Source organism: Odontesthes bonariensis, chromosome 24, assembly GCF_027942865.1.
Source record: "Odontesthes bonariensis isolate fOdoBon6 chromosome 24, fOdoBon6.hap1, whole genome shotgun sequence".
NCBI classification, from domain to species: Eukaryota; Metazoa; Chordata; class Actinopteri; order Atheriniformes; family Atherinopsidae; genus Odontesthes; species Odontesthes bonariensis.
Window position 1 is genome coordinate 16,570,705 of NC_134529.1, and position 18,587 is coordinate 16,589,291.

Here is an 18,587-nt window from a genome sequence, read left to right on the forward strand (position 1 = left end):
CTAAGGAACTAAACGGTGGCATTTCGCCACATTTTACAGCAGTCCGACATGCTTTGATCAGAGAATTGCAGAAATAGTCTCGATGGCCCAGCCGAACTACAACCACAGCTCCGCTTAGCTGTGCACAGAGACATGATTACCATCTGTGCTCGAGTGGTGCACAAGTAATGATTATGTAATCAGCAAAACTGACTCCTAATCAGCAGCATGGCAATCCTTTCAGAATATCATTTCATGATCAGATGCCAATTTTTGTCTAATCAAGTTTCAAGGATTACTCTGCAGCTCTGTCTGTCGGACAAGAGAAATACCAAACTCAAGGTTTGAAAATGGCGGTTCAGAAACCAATGTTTGACATGTCAGTAGCTTCATCCTGTCATTGCACTATGGTTTTGCTTGATTAGATGCTTCTTGTAAAGCAGGAAGCCTCTCAAAAATCCTAGCTCCCTGTTTGGCATTTTTTCCATTCTCTTGAGGAAGGGCATTGAAATAAAAACAGGCCAACAAAACAAAACTAGGACTTTGTCACTGCTGTGAGAGATCACGGCAAAGAGGTGATGGAGAATATATCACAAGGCGTGGTAAAAGAAAACACGATTAAATTAATACGATTTCATCAGCACTACAATAAGATAAACATTACCTTAAAACCGAGTGATTTCTATCAAGCTTCTTAATACATTAAATGCAACAATTTAATTAGACTAAAATACCATAAATCCAAAGATTAAGTTTAATCAAAATCCCTAATGATGTTTTGCAGAAAGGCCTGCAGACATCAGAGGAGGCCAATTTAAATTTTCAACACTTACACTTTTAGATTTGAAGAAAACACTGTTTAATATACCCTAAATAAAGCAAATCTTCACTGCCTGACTCGTCCAGATTTCATTCTCACAAGAAAATGTATTCGTTTGTTTTCTTGTTATTGGGCTATTTTGGTTTTCCGTTCTTCTGAGTCACCAACTATTATTTCAGTCTTTCCCATTTCATGACGCTTTTCGTGTCATTTTTTAGGCTGGTTCGCGTCGGTGATGCAACAGCATGCGCCTTGTGTACAATAATAGTAGGGCGGCCGGGGTATATTATATAAAATCCTTGATCTTTTCTCATCCATAAAATGGGAAAAAAAAAGACTTCCATGGCTGCAGGAGCTCTTAAATATTTAATGAGGTTATTGATGGCGCTAGCTAACCACCTGCTGAGAGCATAAGCAGGCCTTGAGGCTAAAGTATTAAAAAATCCACTTGCAGAAAGATCGAGGCGTGTGCTAACACGTTCCATCAGATAAGATGCAGTAACAGAAGAGCATTTCCTGATTTAAACTGCCACAAATTTCATATATCTTTTATCAGCTTGAATGAATATCAGTTTCAGTGAGACTTTGGGTCATTAGATTTTACAAAGTAAACATGAACAAAGCCTAAAAGGGGCTCACGTGTGTTGAGTTTGTGTCAAGTAGATGTAGACGGCTATTAATCTGACACAGAAATCTGATTAAGCTCTGATCATTTATTCCCTGATTAAAGAAAAATCTTATATTTCATACAGCACAACGTAACCAAAGGGTGGCGTCATTGTCATGATAAGAATCCATCAGTTTTCATGTTTATTACTCCTAAACTCAAGTTCTCTCCATTGCAGTTTCTGGTAGCATGTAGGAAATAAATTTACCGACAAGATTTGGATTAGGGTAACAAGTCATCTGTGACAAAGGCTTACTATTCCTGTAATCTGTAATTCTGACTCGGTACTTCACAATCTCAAAAATTTAACAGACAAGATTTATCATCCCTAAATAAGATTTATCAGGTCAAAACACAAAAATGCAATCGATCATTCTTCAATCGTGAGGCCAACGACACACGCAGATTTACACTGATCAGCCACAAGATTAAAACCACTGACCTGTCGTGTGAGAAACATGGCTTATCTCGTTGAAATGCAATGTTCTGCTGAGAAAACGTACATCCTGACAATCCCTGGCAAGTTCATTTGACATTTGCAACCTACCAATACATTTTTACAGAGCAGTCACACTCCCACATGGCAACAGCACTCCCTACGGGAGCAGCCACCACCAGCATGATAGCAAGGGGTCCCCACAACAAACGCTTAGGAAGAGTGCAAAAAACACAATGAGTTTAAGGTGTTCTTCCAGCCTCCAAACGCCCCACATATTAATGTGATGGCTTTCGATGGCATCCATGGGAAGCAAACCCAATCCACAAAGACCCAACCCCTCCCCACAACCTTGGAGCCCAAAGCATCTACTGCCAGTGACCTGATACCAGACACGCCAGGACACCGTCAGATGTTTTTGGCCCACTCTCTTACTGGTCAGAGTTTTTTAGGTGGTAGGAGGAGGAACTACTCAGCATTAGGCTGGCGGTTGGGTGGTCATAATGTCAATGCTGATTGGTGTATTGTGACAGGAAGTAATACTGGTGTTTAAAGCGTGACAAAGTGTAACAGACACCCGTGAAACAACATTCAGATGGTGAAACTATACAACACAGATTAATGTCAGATTGACAAAATAATGTGACATGTGTAAGTTAAGACAGTCAGCCATATTCATTAGCAAATAATGCCAAACTTACCTGTACCATAAATAGTGAAGGATTAAGCGGAATGGTCCTGTGGGGAAATGATCACAGTTAGTAAGTATAGTTAGAAAATGTGTGCAATTATAGCCAATATAATTTCCAATTTCCAATATCTAGACACTGAATGTCATGCAGGTTGACCCAAATGATTCCAATATGCATCATAAATTATGGCATTTGATATCTTTCATGATGAGCTGACTGTAAAAAGATAAAATGTTCATTTCAGACTCCCTCAACACACATTAATGAACTACAGTAACTTTAACCAGTTGACCCTGAGCTCGTTATTCCTCCAAAAAACCGCCCCTTCAGGAGATGTCGAATTAGTTGCCGTTGCAGTGATCATTGATTTTAGTACAAATCTTGCGCCTCTTTTTTTAAACTGCATCCTAAACAGCAACACGTGCCATTTTTTTTTAATCGTCCCCCTACCCCACGCTGCATTCAAGTGGACGCACATGGTGAAGTAACATCTTTAAAAAGGTGAAAGCTCTGCATGGCAGAAAAGAAAAGCTGACTGCGAGATGTGGAAATTAATCGGAAGAGGTCACGGGTCAGATGCTAAACACATTCAATATTTTGTACCCAAATAAAATGCCCCATTTCTGGCCAGACGTTATACTACAACAAGGCTACAAACAGACGAACTTACCTGCCACGGCTTTTGCGACAACAGAGGTGTTGTGCTCCTTGTTGCCCCGTAACTGTAATTGGTAATAAGCGTCAGGTGAGTTAAGAGTCCATCACTCTCATCAAATGGGCAAAAACGGCGTCATTTCGCTTATCTATTATTGACAGGTATTCAAATTAAGAGCACACACACTCTTAAGCTAGCTGATTAGAGCAAGTATGTTCATTTAAACTGACTCAGTGAACAAGTGTATTACTACATAGAGTATAGCAAGATAACAAAATAAAAGGAAACTCCACTTTAATATGACTTGAGAATCAGAAACATTTGTTATCGCGTAAGGCAAACAACTTATGGCTACGTGGCTTTGCGCGGCTGGCCCCATACAACTCATGATAGTTCGCTTTCAGGGTCCATTTCCACCGGTAAATGTTCAACACAAAGCCTAAACCCATGATAAATTAGCACAAGTATAAGTATGACTAACCTGGGTGTCCGTCTCTGGCGGCCATTCAGTATTAACTAGTAAATCGTACAATATGTTTTCATCTTCGCCTTCAATTAAGCTTTCTTCAGCCATGTTTACTGGAGCCAGCTGTCAGAAATCTACGGCGGTCAGCACGGGACAAAATAGAGCAGGCCGAACCGAGTTTAAATCTATAACTGAACACCTATAACAAAGGGTTTTTGTGGATTAACTTTTTATATCATAATATAACATTTAAACTGAAATGTTTATTTATGTTGCCTGCCTTTCGAATGACGTATTTTATAAAACGGGGACAATATTTAAGAAGTGATTTAGAAAGCGGAACCAATGTTATTCGTCTGGTGTCTTGCCCCATTAAACGGGTTGCACCGAGCCGCAAATTCTGTTCACGTTACATCCGGCCAGGTTACCTACACAGCAGCAATAATGGCAGCGTTTTCTGGTAAGAATTTTACATTAATTTCCTTATCGTGACCGTTCATTCGTGTTTTTTTTAAAGAGACTTGAAAACTACACACGTGGACTGAGTCATTAAATGTGTCTTTTGGCGCACAGAAATGGGAGTTATGCCTGAAATCGGGCAGGCTGTGGAGGAGATGGACTGGCTGTAAGTTACTAAACAATTTGCTTAATCATGCATGGCTTCACAGCCTTGTTACCCGCTGTAAGCATTACAGTTGAGGCTCATCAAAGTTTGAATCGTTCAATTTCAGGCTGCCGACTGACATCCAGGCAGAATCTATCCCCCTTATTCTTGGTGGTGGAGATGTACTTATGGTAAGCTTCGCTTTTTGCGACATCCCTCTCCCACAAATTCCGCACAACTGGACGTTTGACACCTGAACTCTCTCTCTCCCCTTCTCTGTTTTTCTCTCGATTTAAGGCTGCAGAAACTGGTAGTGGCAAAACGGGAGTAAGTCCTTGACAGTTTCTTTGAAGTACAATGTGACGCCAGCACTGTGGCTAAGCAACAAATCACACATCAGATAAGATTGTGTAGTTTAAGTTTAGTTCTCTGTTCCCCATTTTATCCCCAGGCATTCAGTATCCCAGTGATCCAGATTGTGTACGAGACCCTGAAGGATCAGCAGGAGGGCAAGAAGGGCAGAGCCTCTGTCAAAACCGGAGGAGCTAGTGAGATATTTACTAATAACTTATCTGGTTTCAGTCTATATGGTTGGGTAGTCCAGCTAAGATTATGTTATCCCCTCTTTTTGATGAGAAAATTATGCCAGTCCAATATGAATAGGTTTTATTTTTACACTGCAGGCGTTTGACCTCTTCTTCATTTTGTCTCAGTTTTCAACAACTGGCAGATGAATCCATACGACCGTAGCACAGCCTTTGGTAAGAGGATCTTGAGAAAAAATAAGCAATGCTAGAAGACTGTATCATAGTCCAGCTTTTTTTTTTTTTTTCCAACATGTATATATCGTCTTTTATGTGTGTGTTTGTGTAGCAATCGGCCCTGATGGATTGTGCTGCCAGAGCAGAGAGTTTAAAGAGTGGCATGGCTGTCGCTCCACTAAAGGTGTCACTAAAGGTGGGTAAAGCATGCAAAGTGCCTTGATAGTCATTCTGATTTTTACACAGAAACATTTTGCTTAAAGGCAACCTAATCTTGACTGTTACTGGTTCTGTTTTGCATCATTTTTCTTTTTTTCATCTAGGAAAGTACTGTTATGAGGTCACCTGCCATGACCAGGGTCTGTGCCGAGTGGGCTGGTCCACCAGTCAGGCAGCTCTGGATTTGGGTATGTACCTCTGCTCTCTAGAATCCCCATCCTGCAAAACACACAGCAGCTAAAACAGTGTCTCAATCAAATGGTAATTCGATCTTAAACTCTCGTTTTGCTTCCTAGGAACGGATAAGTATGGTTTCGGTTTTGGCGGCACTGGAAAGAAATCCAACAACAAGCAGTTTGACAGCTATGGAGAAGTAACAATTAATGCCCACATTGTTTTACTGTATAAGCTTTTTGTATGGATAGTTTTTAAGCATGGGTTCTTGTTATGTGGACTCTTTTCAGGAGTTTACCATGCATGACACCATTGGATGCTGCCTGGATCTTGACAAGGGCGAGATTTCCTTCTCTAAAAATGGTTATAACTTTAATTACTATGAATATTTTAACATATCTGTAGTTGGTGGAAAACGGCAAAGTTGCTTGCATCGCTTTATGGTTTCTTTTTGTCTTCTTTCTGCAGGTATCGACCTGGGTTTGGCTTTTGACATCCCTCAAAATCAAAGGAATCAGGCTTTCTTTGCTTCATGCGTTCTCAAGGTATCACCAAAGGTCACTCCACAATTAGGGTAGAAAACAAACCAACAGGTCGCAGACTTTACAAGCGTATCATCGCATCTCTTCCAGAATGCAGAGCTGAAGTTCACCTTTGCAGGAGAAGACTTTAAACATCCCCTTAAGGATGGCTTTGTGGCCCTGGGCCAGGCACCAGAGGGTCACACAGTCAAGTCTTCTCAGACAGGTGTGTGTATATGCAACCTCGTGTCACATGCTGCAAAACAAATCGACTCAAAAGATAAGCTCTCGCATGTATTTTTGAGATGGAAATCCTGCACTGTTTTTGTCCAGAAATTATATGATTTCCCGATCACGTCATCTAATTATTTCGTTTTGCTCGCTACTTTTAAACAAGTGCTACTTTCTTTTTATTTTTTATTTTAAATCACTGTTGATTCATTTGATTGAATAGCTTGTCTCTTCTTTGCGAATGTGCAGGCAGTGCCAAAGTGAGTCAGGTGAAAGCATCGTCGAATGCACCCAAAGCCCTGATCATCGAGCCGTCTAAAGAGCTGGCCGAGCAAACCCTCAACAATGTCAAGCATTTTAGGAAATATGTGGATAACCCCAAACTGAGGTAAGACTCCACAGAAATGGTACTGACATCAAGCAGCACAAATAGCATAGACTACGTCTTAGAGCTGGGATGGGAATCTTTAGGCAGCTCACGACAGCTGCTGGTGATCGTAAAATGATTATTTATGCATTTTTATTTATTTTTTTTGGACTTCTTGTTTTTTGTCACAGTGGGGCTACTAGGTCCTTTCAAAGCAAAGTATTTGTAACGATCCATAATTGATCTGCGTCCAGCATCTTACTAGTAAAACAAATAGAAGAGATGTGGCCAGTTAATTGGAAGGGTAACGTCTGCCAACATGTTTCCCAGCATTGAAAAAGAGCCAACAGGGAAAGAAAAGTGTGACTGAAGCAGCGAACTTAGAAATCAGCAAAGGCGGTGCGGTACGTTCTGAATCATTAACAAAAATAAATAAATCCCAACCGGCACCTTCATCTTGTGTACAACAATCACTCATGGCGTCGTAGAGTATGAGATCACTATGTAAGAAGAGTGTCTTCCAGCTTAGAAGTGTACAACACAGCACAAAAGCTCTGGTTCCAAGACTGAATATAGATATAAATCATTAGCTCCACTCCCATCCCATCCCTGACTGCATTGCATTTGTTTATGTGTTGCTGGTTTTTCCTCTTTGTAATTCTCATTTAGTACCAGCAGATGGAGCCAGTTTCTAAGTGTTAAAACTGGTATCTGCGTGTACAGTAATGTGCCTGTAATCTGTCGCTGCAGGGATCTCCTGGTGATTGGTGGTGTGGCTGCCAAAGACCAGCTGGCAGCTCTGGAGCAGGGGGTAGGTGACATGTACCGTGTCCAAATGACACATTCGTTTAGTTTTAATAGGCCGCACTCGTGGACTTAACCTCGTACTCTCACAATCAGGTCGACATTGTGGTAGGAACACCTGGCAGGCTGGATGATTTCATATCCACTGGGAAACTCAGTCTTTCCCAAGTCCGTTTTCTGGTCCTGGATGAGTGTGTATGTACAGCAGCCTTTGCGTCGTCTTGCATTAAAAATGTTACATTTACTCTGCCAACAAGGTATAGATGCAGGGAAAAACCATTTTCTGGGTTCACTGTGTTCTCAGGATGGCCTCCTGTCAGCAGGCTACACAGACTTTATCAACAGGATCCACAACCAAATCCCTCAGGTCACCTCTGATGGCAAGCGGCTGCAGGTGTGTTATAAGATTGCAGTTTGCTTCATTAACAATGATGCTATACTCCCAGATCGCAGCTGTTATGGTTATTTATCTGAGGCTGATTTGTAAGTAGTTTCTCGTGCACTTTCTCCTCTTTCCGCAGGTCATCGTATGCTCAGCCACTCTGCATTCGTTCGACGTAAAGAAGTTGTCTGAGCGCATCATGCACTTTCCCACCTGGGTGGACCTGAAAGGCGAGGACTCCGTTCCTGAGACCGTCCACCATGTCGTGGTGCCCGTCAATCCTAAGAGCGACCATCTGTGGGAGCGCCTCGGCAAGAACCACATTCGGGTGAGTCTCTCATGCCGGCTTACCTTTCACGCTCGACCGGAGGAAAGCCCCACTCTTGTCTAAGCTTTGCACATGGTCGTGTTTGTCTTGATTAAGAGTGATGTGCTGAGTATTTTACGCTCTGATCCATTTTCTGTGGGTAGACCGATGAAGTTCATGCCAAAGACAACACCAGACCAGGAGCCAATACCGCAGGTACAACAAATCCAACCAATATACACATCGCACAGATATTGGCATTTACCTTCGATGAACAGCGATAAATGTTTGTGTGCGTTTAAGAAATGTGGTCGGAAGCTATCAAAGTGTTGAAGGGCGAGTACACAGTGAGAGCCATTAAGGAGCACAAGATGGACCTGGCTATCATCTTCTGTCGCACCAAGATCGACTGCGACAACATGGAGCAGTACTTCATTCAACAAGGAGGAGGTGAGCCAGTTTTTTTTGTTGTTTTTTATTAATAAAGTGCCACTTTCTTTTGCTTTTTCCCTCCTCCCACAGGACAGAAGCTGTAAAAGAGAATTACGCTGTCACGTGACTTGCTTCAACACTGGATGACGCATTTAAAATATAAGCATGTTTTGTTTTTTGCTTCCAGGTCCGGACAGTAAAGGTCACCAATTGTCCTGCGTTTGCCTCCATGGAGATCGGAAGCCTAATGAGCGTAAAACTAACTTGGAGCGCTTCAAGGTAAAACGAAACAAGAAATTTTCTGTTTGGCAAATTTGCAACCAGCTGACGGACGATGTTGAATCCTCTTGCGTTCCTAGAGAAAAGAAGTGAGGCTGTTGATCTGCACTGACGTCGCTGCGAGAGGAATCGACATCCACGGAGTTCCTTACGGTAGGGGAACAGCTCTGGACCATTTTACAAAAGCAGTTTTTTTTTGGGGGGGGGGGGGGGGGGGGGTTTCGTCATGTTTCATGTGCACAAGTAAACAATTTTTTTTTCCCCCAGTGATTAATGTCACCCTGCCAGACGAGAAGCAGAACTACGTCCATCGCATCGGCAGAGTTGGAAGAGCAGAGAGGTAAGCACTGGTACTTTATGGGTTTTCTTTCATCACCTTGAATCATCAAATTCATTTTCCTCACAGCCTGAAACGCTCATGTAACGCACCCGATCGATTATTGGACAATAACAATCCAGCTAAAGTTGAGTAACTTCCTTTGTAAATTACAGAATGGGATTGGCAATCTCCTTAGTTGCTATGGAAAAAGAGAAGGTAAGGTGGATGATAGAAGGCCGCATAGCTTTTAGTTATCATTTGTCAACATCCTTGTGAGCTCACCTCTCCACGCTTGCAGGTGTGGTACCATGTTTGCGCGAACCGCGGAAGAGGCTGCTACAACACCCGGCTGAAGGAAGATGGAGGTTGCACCATCTGGTACAACGAGAAAGAGGTGAACAGAGACGCGTAGCAAGTTAAAAGTGCCTTTCTTGCCAGAAACGGTACACTTGGGTCTAAATTCTGCTCATGTCCTTCTTTTCCGTTTCCTCTCATAACAGCTCCTATCAGAAATTGAGGAGCATTTAAAGTGTACCATCACCCAGTGTGAGCCAGACCTCAAAGTACCTACGGATGAGTTTGATGGAAAAGTGACTTATGGGCAACGCAGAGCATTGGGAGGTAGGTGTAACAGTTTGCTGTAGAGATGTCTTAGATTAGCTACTTCTATGTCAAAGCTTTACCATGTAACTTGTCGCCCTTGCCCAGGTGGAAACTATAAGGGCCATGTGGATGTTCTGGCCCCAACAGTCCAAGAGTTGGCCGGCCTTGAGAGAGAAGCCCAAACATCCTTCCTTCACCTGGGATACATGCCAAACCAGCTTTTCAGAGCCTTCTGAAAACACCCCCAACGAGTGTGATGTCACTACAGGCTTCTGTCACCAATAGAAATGTCCACATGTTGCACCAATAGGAACTTTTTCTGTACCCTCCAAACAGTGTGCAGTTAAATTAAGAAGAAAAAAATAACCTTTATTTATAATTTACATGAATTATATGATAAAAGATGTCAGAATGCCAACATTTCACTTGGCATGCCAAACAACCAGTGTGGAGATGAAGAGCAGACTGCTGTTTTTCCTTTTTCGTCAGTTGTGGAACTTTTCCTTCTCAGTTAGGTTTGGAATTTGTTGGCATTTGCTTGTTGAGTTCATTACCTGTTTTAGTTTACAACCGAGCAACTGATGGGAATATCGCAGAACATAATTGTTGATGCCTGAAGCGAACATAAATGCTCATCCTGACATGGCCGAATCAAATATTAAAATTGGTTTGTGTAGTTAAAAGTCAATAAACGACATTGGCTTGATGTTTATTTTTCCTTAAATAAACTACATTAACCTGGTCAATTTGTTTGTTTTTTCTTAAGTTTTTTTTTTTTTTTTTTTAAGATTTAAAAATGCCTTATTCTGTCTTTGTTTAATTTCACTTTTTTATCATCAGGTGAGAAAGCAACTAGCACCAAAGGGTGTTCTTTGGGCTTGACTTTAAAAGAAGGGGTTTGTCTTTTTTTTAAACTTATCTTACATGTACAATTAATTCCTTTCCTCCTGTTTTGACATCCCCTCAGTCCACTCTTTCCAGGCATCCTTTCCATTTGGCTTATTTTTTTTTAAGCTCTGAACTGAAGCCTGAATTTGAACATGCAGACCAAAAGCTGCTTCCTCCGTGCAGGAGCATTTTCCAGGAGCTAGGGTTGTTTTAGAGAGGGTCCTGTCCTATGCTGCCCCCACCCCCTCCTTTAAGTTTTTTTTATTATTATTGTTGGCCAGACACTAGGCATACTTTGATTAAAAAGCAGGAAGATGAGCTGAGTCATATGGGGCTATTTCATACTCTGATATGAGACAGGATTGCTATGTGGCACAGTTGGAACTGGTTTAAACTTGTTTGGGTTTTTTTTTTTCCCTTAGCTGAGATATTTTCCCAGCAGTCATTTTTTTAGGGCTGAAACCACAACCAAACTAAAGACCGTTTTAGTCTTACTTACACTACTTGTAATAGTAATTTACTGTTCAATGTTGTTAGAGTATGTTTTGTATAATGTATTGAAAGCATCCCACCTGTGTGTGTGCGTGTGAACCTGCTCATCAATGCTTTAAAGGGTGTTTTTAAAAACCATCTGCCAGCTTAAATTGTCAGCAAGTGGGTTCTTGAGGAAATTAGCGCTCACTTGCAGATGTTGTACTGAAATCTGCCTATTGGTGGTGCACCAGACCAGCAGACATCTTGTTTCCTCTGGATAAACTATAACACAAACCTTACAAATACATTTAATCACTGATAGCTGCATCTCAGAGGACTTCCATCTTCACAGAGGCAATTCAGACAAGGGAGGATGGTTTTTAACTTGGCTTGATGGGTTTGGTTAAATATTATAAGGTTAGATGTTCAAATTACGCACTTGTGCACATGAATTCATCCTAATAACGTGAATGAAAATGAAAAATTTAAAGAATTACATGGATTTCGTTATTCAAGACTTAATTGATAAGTCCTTTTTATAACTCCAATGAAAAGTTGCTCTTCTGCTAAATGAGTTCTGGTTCCCTTTTTCTTAAAACTGTTCAATGGTAAAGGGCTGCTTTCTGTTGCCTTATGGCTTATTTTCATATTTTTTTAACTTATTTGATCGATCAAATATTACATAAACACAATATAAGCAAGAGTGACCAAAAACATCAACTGTACACCCTGGATTAATTATGGGACGTCATTTTCTCCTATACAAAATAAATGAATAAATGTCTGCTTCCACCACTGTTAAAGTCCTTGTGAAATACGATGCGTACACCTTTAAGTGTAATGCGGTCCAGTACACTCTTTCTATGACGTCAAGGTCCTACGAATGAATTATTTTCAAGGATATCTGTTATTAAGTCCGCTGAACCTCATGCACAGACATTATTTGATAGAACAAATTAGAAATTAAAACAAATCCATGCGACGGTTTTAGATGTCTCTCTCATAATGCCATCATAGTCAGTTAAATATATATATATTTGAAGAAATGAGTCCTACTTCAGCTTTTCGTCCTGATATGTGCATTGTATATTTTTCTATAAGACTCAACCGGAAATGCTTAATGTAACTCCACACAGCTTGACTCCGGAGCTGGAGACGCCCATTTCCAGTGCGCACCCGCCCCGGCTGCTGGAGCGGTTCCTCCCTCTTCTGGAGCCTGATTGTCAGCCTGGATGTCGATCCTCACCGCTGTTCTACCGCAACAGGTAAACGATTGGAAATCATCACGTTGCTCTTCATGAAAACAACCAGAGTGTTGCAGCATATGCGTGACAGTTTTGAGAGTGAGGTGTCGCTTTTTTTTTTTTCATTTCTATTTTTTTAAATTCATTTTTCTAAACCTTTTCTTTCAAGGTAAGTGGGAGGTCCTGTTTTATTATATCCAACATGCAGCCCTATAGGTGATGCAGTGTAGCGTAATAACACCGTGTTTTGATTTACTGCAGTGGAGCTATAATTTTTTTTTTCTACCCTGAAAATTCAGGCAATGGATTTTTGAAAGCTGTCTGTAGACCCTGCCTGGTAGCCCATTGTCTGCTTTTCAGATGACTATGAATTAAACGCCTCTTTAAATCAGTTTACTTCTAAAAAAAAATGTCATAAAGCAATTCTGCTGCATTTAGAGTCTCATTTCTTTCTAAGTAACCAAAATATCAGCTGCTGGCTACATGCTGTCATTGTGCCGCTCTCAGTAACAGAGTGACAGAGTCTTTAGTGCACAGTGGGATGGATGCTATAAATGTGTATTTTGAGCAGTTTTCTTTTGTCATTTTAGAGAAATCCCAAATACTTGAGGTGGGCATAATTGCATATTCGTGTCACTCCAGAGGTTTTTCATCCTGTTTCCTGGAGTAAACCTACTTAAGGTTAAGATGTGTTCACTAGCTGCTGCCCTCATCTTGAGAGGGAAGTCACTCTGACCTTTCTGGGATTCCCTATAACGACCTGATGAGTGTCTGGTAATAAGCTCATTTAGACTCAGATTTCTAAAGCAGAGAAAATAAAACAGAGACGTAGCCTGTTATGTAAAGTGTGGCAGGTGCATGGGTTATCTCGCTGTTTCTCGCAGTTTTATAGCCCTCACCATGAGAAGGTGGTAACAGGCCTATAAAGGAATCAGGATTAGTCCAGATATCTGTTATTGAACTGGAGTGAGTTAAGCTGTTTGTGTATGCTTGTGTTCATTCACCGCAGTGTAGACTAATTACAAAGATTGCATAGTGTGTGTGTGTGTGTGTGTGTGTGTGTGTGCGCTATTCTGCTGCTCTAAGTGAAAACAGAAAGAGAATGCTTTCTTTGCTGAAGTGGCAAAGTCCATCTAAACTGCAGTTGCTATGACATCTGGCCCCATCCCAGCAGGGACTGTTACGTATCCACCTGCCAAGACAAACTCTTGCATAACGCCCATATGCCCGTTCATTGTTGTGAAGGAAGTGGGAAGTGTATGTATCTTAGGGGGCCATTCATATATGGAGTTTGCAGTGGTATGACGGTGAATGTCTTCTGGTGGTTAGTTTGACGTTAGTCTTAAAGTTAGTCAGAAAAATAATGCTGTGATATGTGGGCGAAACGTGCTGCTGAGCGTGTGTTTTAGATTCCGCGGGGTGGGGAGTCAACGGGGAGGAAAAGAGACTGATTCATTGAGCTGACCCACAAATGTATCAAAAGAATATGAAGGATTTTTATGGCGGAAATGTCCCCGATTTTCACCTTCAGCACACAGACGTCTTTCTTCCCCAGGCTCTGCAAAGCTTCCTGGGCTGTGTCTCCCAGAACAGAGTCTTCCTCTGTGTGTGGAGTGTGTGTCAGACACACTCTAGCACACAGGCCGACGCATTGATATGCCACATCCAACTGCTCCTGTGTGGCGCACACAGGTGTCAATCAGCATGCTGGGCAGTCAAAGGTTCTTTGATTACCTCGGTGCTGTGGGTCAGCAAAGCAAACCACTGAACCCTGTCGTGACATGCACTGATGCTCAAATCCAAAAGCTTGAAATGCTACATGTCAGCTCATTTACATTTCATTTATATTACACCCTTCCTTATCACCTGAAATAAATCAAACCCTTTGCTTAAAATCTTTAATCTTAATGGCTTTTCTTCTCCTCTCCTCACCTTAGTAGTATTTTTGTTGCTTATACATGTTAATAAGTTCAACAGTGGCTGGTAATTGTTGTTGCCACCAATGTTTGCTTACCAATGATATTCTGGTGGAACGAACACACAGAGGGAAACATTGTCTTGTGGCAGAGGGTGTCCTTTTGTTGATGTAGAGGGTGTCCTCTATTCCTTCTGTTGATTCAGTGTTGATTCTGTCCAGGATATGTCCTGTTTGAACAGTGAGGACTTTTTAGCATAGCCAATAGCTAATGCTATCTCGTATTTAAAACCACACACACTTCGGGGTATTTAAGTATTTGTCTATGAGGGTGGATGAGTGTTTGCTAAATATCCTCATAGGACATGTTTGCATGAGGGAGCTAAAGGCACACTTAAACAGTTTACACACGAACACCCGCACTGCGCAGGGTGCCATTTAACTTCTGTGTCTGGGTGTAAATAGTGAGGGAATCAATTTCATTCAAATTTCACGCTCTGAATCAGGCCTGGACTTTCTCTGCAGTCACTGTTTACACATGAGCTTGACAGTGAGAGTTTTTTTTTTCTGCCGGAGACGTGTTCTCACAAGTGAAATAATGCAGAGCTCAGAGGACACAGGATGCGGGGCAAAAACTGGACTCACGTTGTGATAATTGCTGCGTTTTTGTTTGCAAGACAGGAGCGAATGTTTCTAACAGTTGCGTTCTCATGAGCAGCCCTTCCAGAACTTCCGTTGAAGATGTAAGAGCAACGGTGCGTTTACAGTGGATCCTGAGAGAGTCAGATCAGAGAATGTCTTCAGTTTTTGTATATTGCATATATTGCATTATGACCCTTACCAGCCTTGGAAAATACGGTGATATATTTGAGCTTTGGGTTTTTAATCAACCTGACAACAAATGACTAACACAAATTATCCACAATAATGTCATACGCAGAAATAGAAAAAGTGTCTTTGCTTAAGCATTCCCTTTCTGTTCATACATTTGCAAAGTATTTAGTTTGATTAATTTATTATTCTGAAACCTGAATGTTTGTTATTGCTCGGTTGTGCACGCATTACGTATTTACCCATGTGGCGAATGAATTTGCACGCAGGCTACAGTGCAGGCATCAAGGGCGTGCAGAGACATGGACCACAGTGCGCGGTTCATTTCTCTTAAGTAATTGGCAGTGCTTGCATGTGCAGACAATGATTTATACGACCAGATAGCTGTAGTCTCCCCTTCAGGAATTCGCACAAAAACAGGGAGGCAGGTCATGGAGCAACAGTGTATCAAGAGCACAAGGAGAGGAGAAATTTTGTGAGAGTCATATTAGAAGGGATGCATGTCTGACTGAGGAATGGATAGAAAATAGACCAGTAGAAACTGAAAAGATAGAGGGGATGGTGAAGTGAGGGGAGGGTGTGAAAGGAAGGATTTGGTGATTTTAGTGATAGCAGAGAATAGTGGACCTGACAGGAATCCCAGCCAATGTGATGGTCTTGGAGAGAGAGAAATAGATTTATAAAGCAGGAGGATATAAGGGGGAGGTCTGTGTGCAGGGAGTTATTCAAATCTGCATAAAGGGAGTCACCAGGTTGATGGAATAAACAGCAGAAACAAGACACTGAGCCGAGGATGTTACCAGAGATAAACTGGATCTAATAAGAAGGGTACGTTTTCAATTCGAAGCTGTAGCAAGCGTGAATGATCAAGAATACGGTAAGAGTAAAAGTTGAACTGGAAAAGGATTCAGAAACAACAAGATATTCCTTTTTTATTTTTAAGAATAAAAAGGAGTGACCAAGTAGAAGTAATGACAACTATAGAGGGTAAAAACTCCCTCTATAGTTGTGGTTCCATAAAAAAAAAGCAAAAACAATGCCCACTGGATCATTTTCAAATTCCAAAGTATTGCCTCAATGGGCTCATGTCTTTTCCACCTCCTGGGAGTCTGTCAGAGATCTTGGAATAATCTCATCAGGTGGGCCATGCTCCCCACTTACAGACCTCTGCGGATTCAAAATGCACTGCCATAAATCTGCATTTGTTTACGCTTTGTGCTCTCTGCTATATTGTGGTCATAATTCTTGACACTTTTCTTTACCCTATCAAGATGTAGGTTGTTGCCATGACCACTCCACTCTGGAAAATGCCACGTTTTGAAGGCTCCCCAAACTTAAATGTATTGTTTAATTTTAGAGCACCAAGCAGGGCATATGATAGAAAAAGGAGACCGTCTGGCTTTCAGACTGGAGGAGTAAACAGGTTTTTCAACGAGGCCTCGGGCACAATTGTCCACAATAGTCCACCCACACAACATCCAGCAGTATTCACCTGAACATCTCTTTCATTATATCAGGCTTTCTGCCTACACCTCTCCCTCAGCCTGAGCCAGTAATCAATGTTTAGAGACACCTTAATAATTAATACCCTGAAAAGAAACATTGTGTGTTTTATATGACAGAAATCTTAAACCATTAAATACATTATGTAAGACAACAAAACTCATCAAAAATCAACTGAGTTGAAGTGCAAAGCTGTCTTGTGATCTAAAGAATCCAAATTGTTATTCTTTTTGCCATCTTACTGACTGAATAGCAGAGAGATTGGCTTTGCAAAGCAGCTGAATTCTCAAAAGATCCCCTACATCACCATCACAAGAGAATCCATCTTTAAAAGATATTCCATTTGTGTTCGGGTCACAAAAAGTTTGGAACAGTCCACATCCTGTGCGGGCAGTCTCATGTTCTTTCAAGGTGCCACAACAGTCAACAGCGACGGCCCGTATTTGCTGTTGGGTGCACTTTTGAGATTTTGTGAAAGGGCCTTTTACTGAAATCAAATTCAGAAACAAGTGCATTTTTCACTTTCAACGTTTGTTTACATCTGACAGAATGCACTGCCGATTTGGGAGACTGTGACGTATCTACTGTTTATTGGCGATAAGACGCATTCTTATATCACTAACAAACATTTGTTTTCTTAGTACGAGATAATTCCAAACTGGATGGCACTTGCATAGAAAGCCAAATGTAACAGACAGACGAACGGTGCAGAACTACAGACACGCTGTGCTTTGCAAAGGCTTTCGCCGCCATCTGTGATCTCAGGCAATGATAAAGGCTTCTTTTCTGACAGACCACCATCAGTTCTCCATCTTCTCTATCTCTTAGCTGTCTGTCCTATTCTTGCTTTATCCACTCTGTTCGCATTGTCTGTCTCCCCTCCCATCTGTCCTTCAGTCACTCTGTCAACCCCCACCATGTTAGCCGTTCACTGTACCGATCCTCTGTTTTTTCCTTGCTGGCATTTGTATCATTTTATTCTCTTCCTGGTTTACACACACAGTCCTCACTTAGATCCACTGCTTTGTGGTGCGCACACACTCAGGTCTTTCTCTCTCTTTCTCTGCAGATGTCTGAGAGCTAGCCAGCTGAGCAGAGGACTTCCCTCTCTGCCCGTGCTTTCCACCTGCAGCCATGAATGGTAAGAACGGCGTTTGTGTCCTCAGTGTGCGCGACTTTGAGCACTTGATAGAGGCAAATGTGGTATTCGGTTGGGACAACAATTTGGAGATGAAAATAGACACTCATTACAAGTGGATGAATGGAGGAAGAGAGCAGATTAATGAGACAAAGCTATTGTGTCAGGCACCGTTTTGGAAAACATTTGACTGACTCTGTGTCTGTCATTTTGAATCCTCTTTCTGTTGAATGCCTGCCTTAAATGCAGCGTGTGAGGTGTGAGATCAGGGGCGTCAGCTGACCCAATACTATACAGGGGCACAACAGGGGCACAGAAAAAAATTTTTTTTGCAGTTATTTCTTTGGAGGAGGTCGGACAGCCGTTCTTGCCCACACTGGTTTCTAAGCCTGGTTTTCACAATCTTGAGCTTTGAGAAGGACCTCTCAACAACTTAAGGAGGCAGCTAAATTAGCTGCCTCCTTAAGTTGTCTCTCCCTCTTTTCCGTAGGCATTTCGAATTGTCTGCATTTTAACACAACATGCAGGTGAATAATTCGAATTGTGCTTTATTTCCATCATTCATCTTGCTTGATAAAACGAAATGTCATCAGCTGCCTGTAACTTAGTTTGGTAGCCTACCACAAAACAACCTGAGCCATGTAAAACGTTGACTGCAAGCTAGCTGGCTGTCTGTGTTTTTTTTTTTTGCTACCTAAACGTGGCACAGTAGCTGGCTGTCAGATTATTTATGGTCACTAAACGTCCTAAACTCGACATTGGATTCGAGAGAAGTTGATTGTGATCATGTCTTGTAGCCTAGGCACTGTGTACTCATTTCAAGCTCACCTTTCCAGGCAGTCAGGGCAGTCGCTCTACTCCCACAGTGTCTCTGCC

General features: G+C 41.7%; 3 protein-coding genes across 9 annotated transcripts in view; 2 read left to right on the plus strand and 1 right to left on the minus strand.

Annotated features, from left to right (window-relative positions):
* nbas (NBAS subunit of NRZ tethering complex) overlaps positions 1-3,845 on the minus strand; it is a 190,374-nt gene extending 186,529 nt beyond the window's left edge. For 2 of the 3 annotated variants that reach the window (XM_075458549.1, XM_075458547.1), the window contains exons 1-3: positions 3,731-3,845; positions 3,265-3,316; positions 2,604-2,640 (exon numbers count right to left, since the gene is read on the minus strand). In XM_075458549.1, coding sequence (XP_075314664.1) covers positions 2,604-2,640; positions 3,265-3,316; positions 3,731-3,823 — 182 coding nt within the window. In that variant the 5' untranslated portion in view covers positions 3,824-3,845. The remainder of the gene's footprint in view (positions 1-2,603; positions 2,641-3,264; positions 3,317-3,730) is intronic. The other variant, XM_075458548.1, reaches the window with a different exon arrangement.
* A 263-nt stretch (positions 3,846-4,108) lies between these two features.
* On the plus strand, positions 4,109-10,460 carry ddx1 (DEAD (Asp-Glu-Ala-Asp) box helicase 1). Its single transcript, XM_075459303.1, has 26 exons — positions 4,109-4,175; positions 4,289-4,340; positions 4,447-4,510; positions 4,617-4,646; positions 4,771-4,867; positions 5,033-5,080; positions 5,193-5,276; positions 5,404-5,487; positions 5,596-5,672; positions 5,764-5,836; positions 5,942-6,018; positions 6,106-6,220; positions 6,475-6,613; positions 7,343-7,403; positions 7,493-7,591; positions 7,701-7,790; positions 7,918-8,106; positions 8,250-8,301; positions 8,389-8,535; positions 8,705-8,796; positions 8,877-8,949; positions 9,064-9,136; positions 9,289-9,331; positions 9,414-9,509; positions 9,616-9,736; positions 9,824-10,460. The coding sequence occupies exons 1-26, from the start codon at positions 4,160-4,162 to the stop codon at positions 9,952-9,954; spliced, it is 2,223 nt and encodes a 740-aa protein (XP_075315418.1). The 5' UTR covers positions 4,109-4,159; the 3' UTR covers positions 9,955-10,460.
* A 1,776-nt stretch (positions 10,461-12,236) lies between these two features.
* The window catches only part of itsn2a (intersectin 2a), a 46,052-nt gene continuing 39,701 nt past the window's right edge, over positions 12,237-18,587 (plus strand). For 2 of the 5 annotated variants that reach the window (XM_075458879.1, XM_075458883.1), the window contains exons 1-2: positions 12,237-12,345; positions 17,643-17,714. In XM_075458879.1, the coding sequence (XP_075314994.1) occupies positions 17,708-17,714 (7 nt within the window). In that variant the 5' untranslated portion in view covers positions 12,237-12,345; positions 17,643-17,707. The other 3 variants (XM_075458881.1, XM_075458882.1, XM_075458880.1) reach the window with 2 other exon arrangements.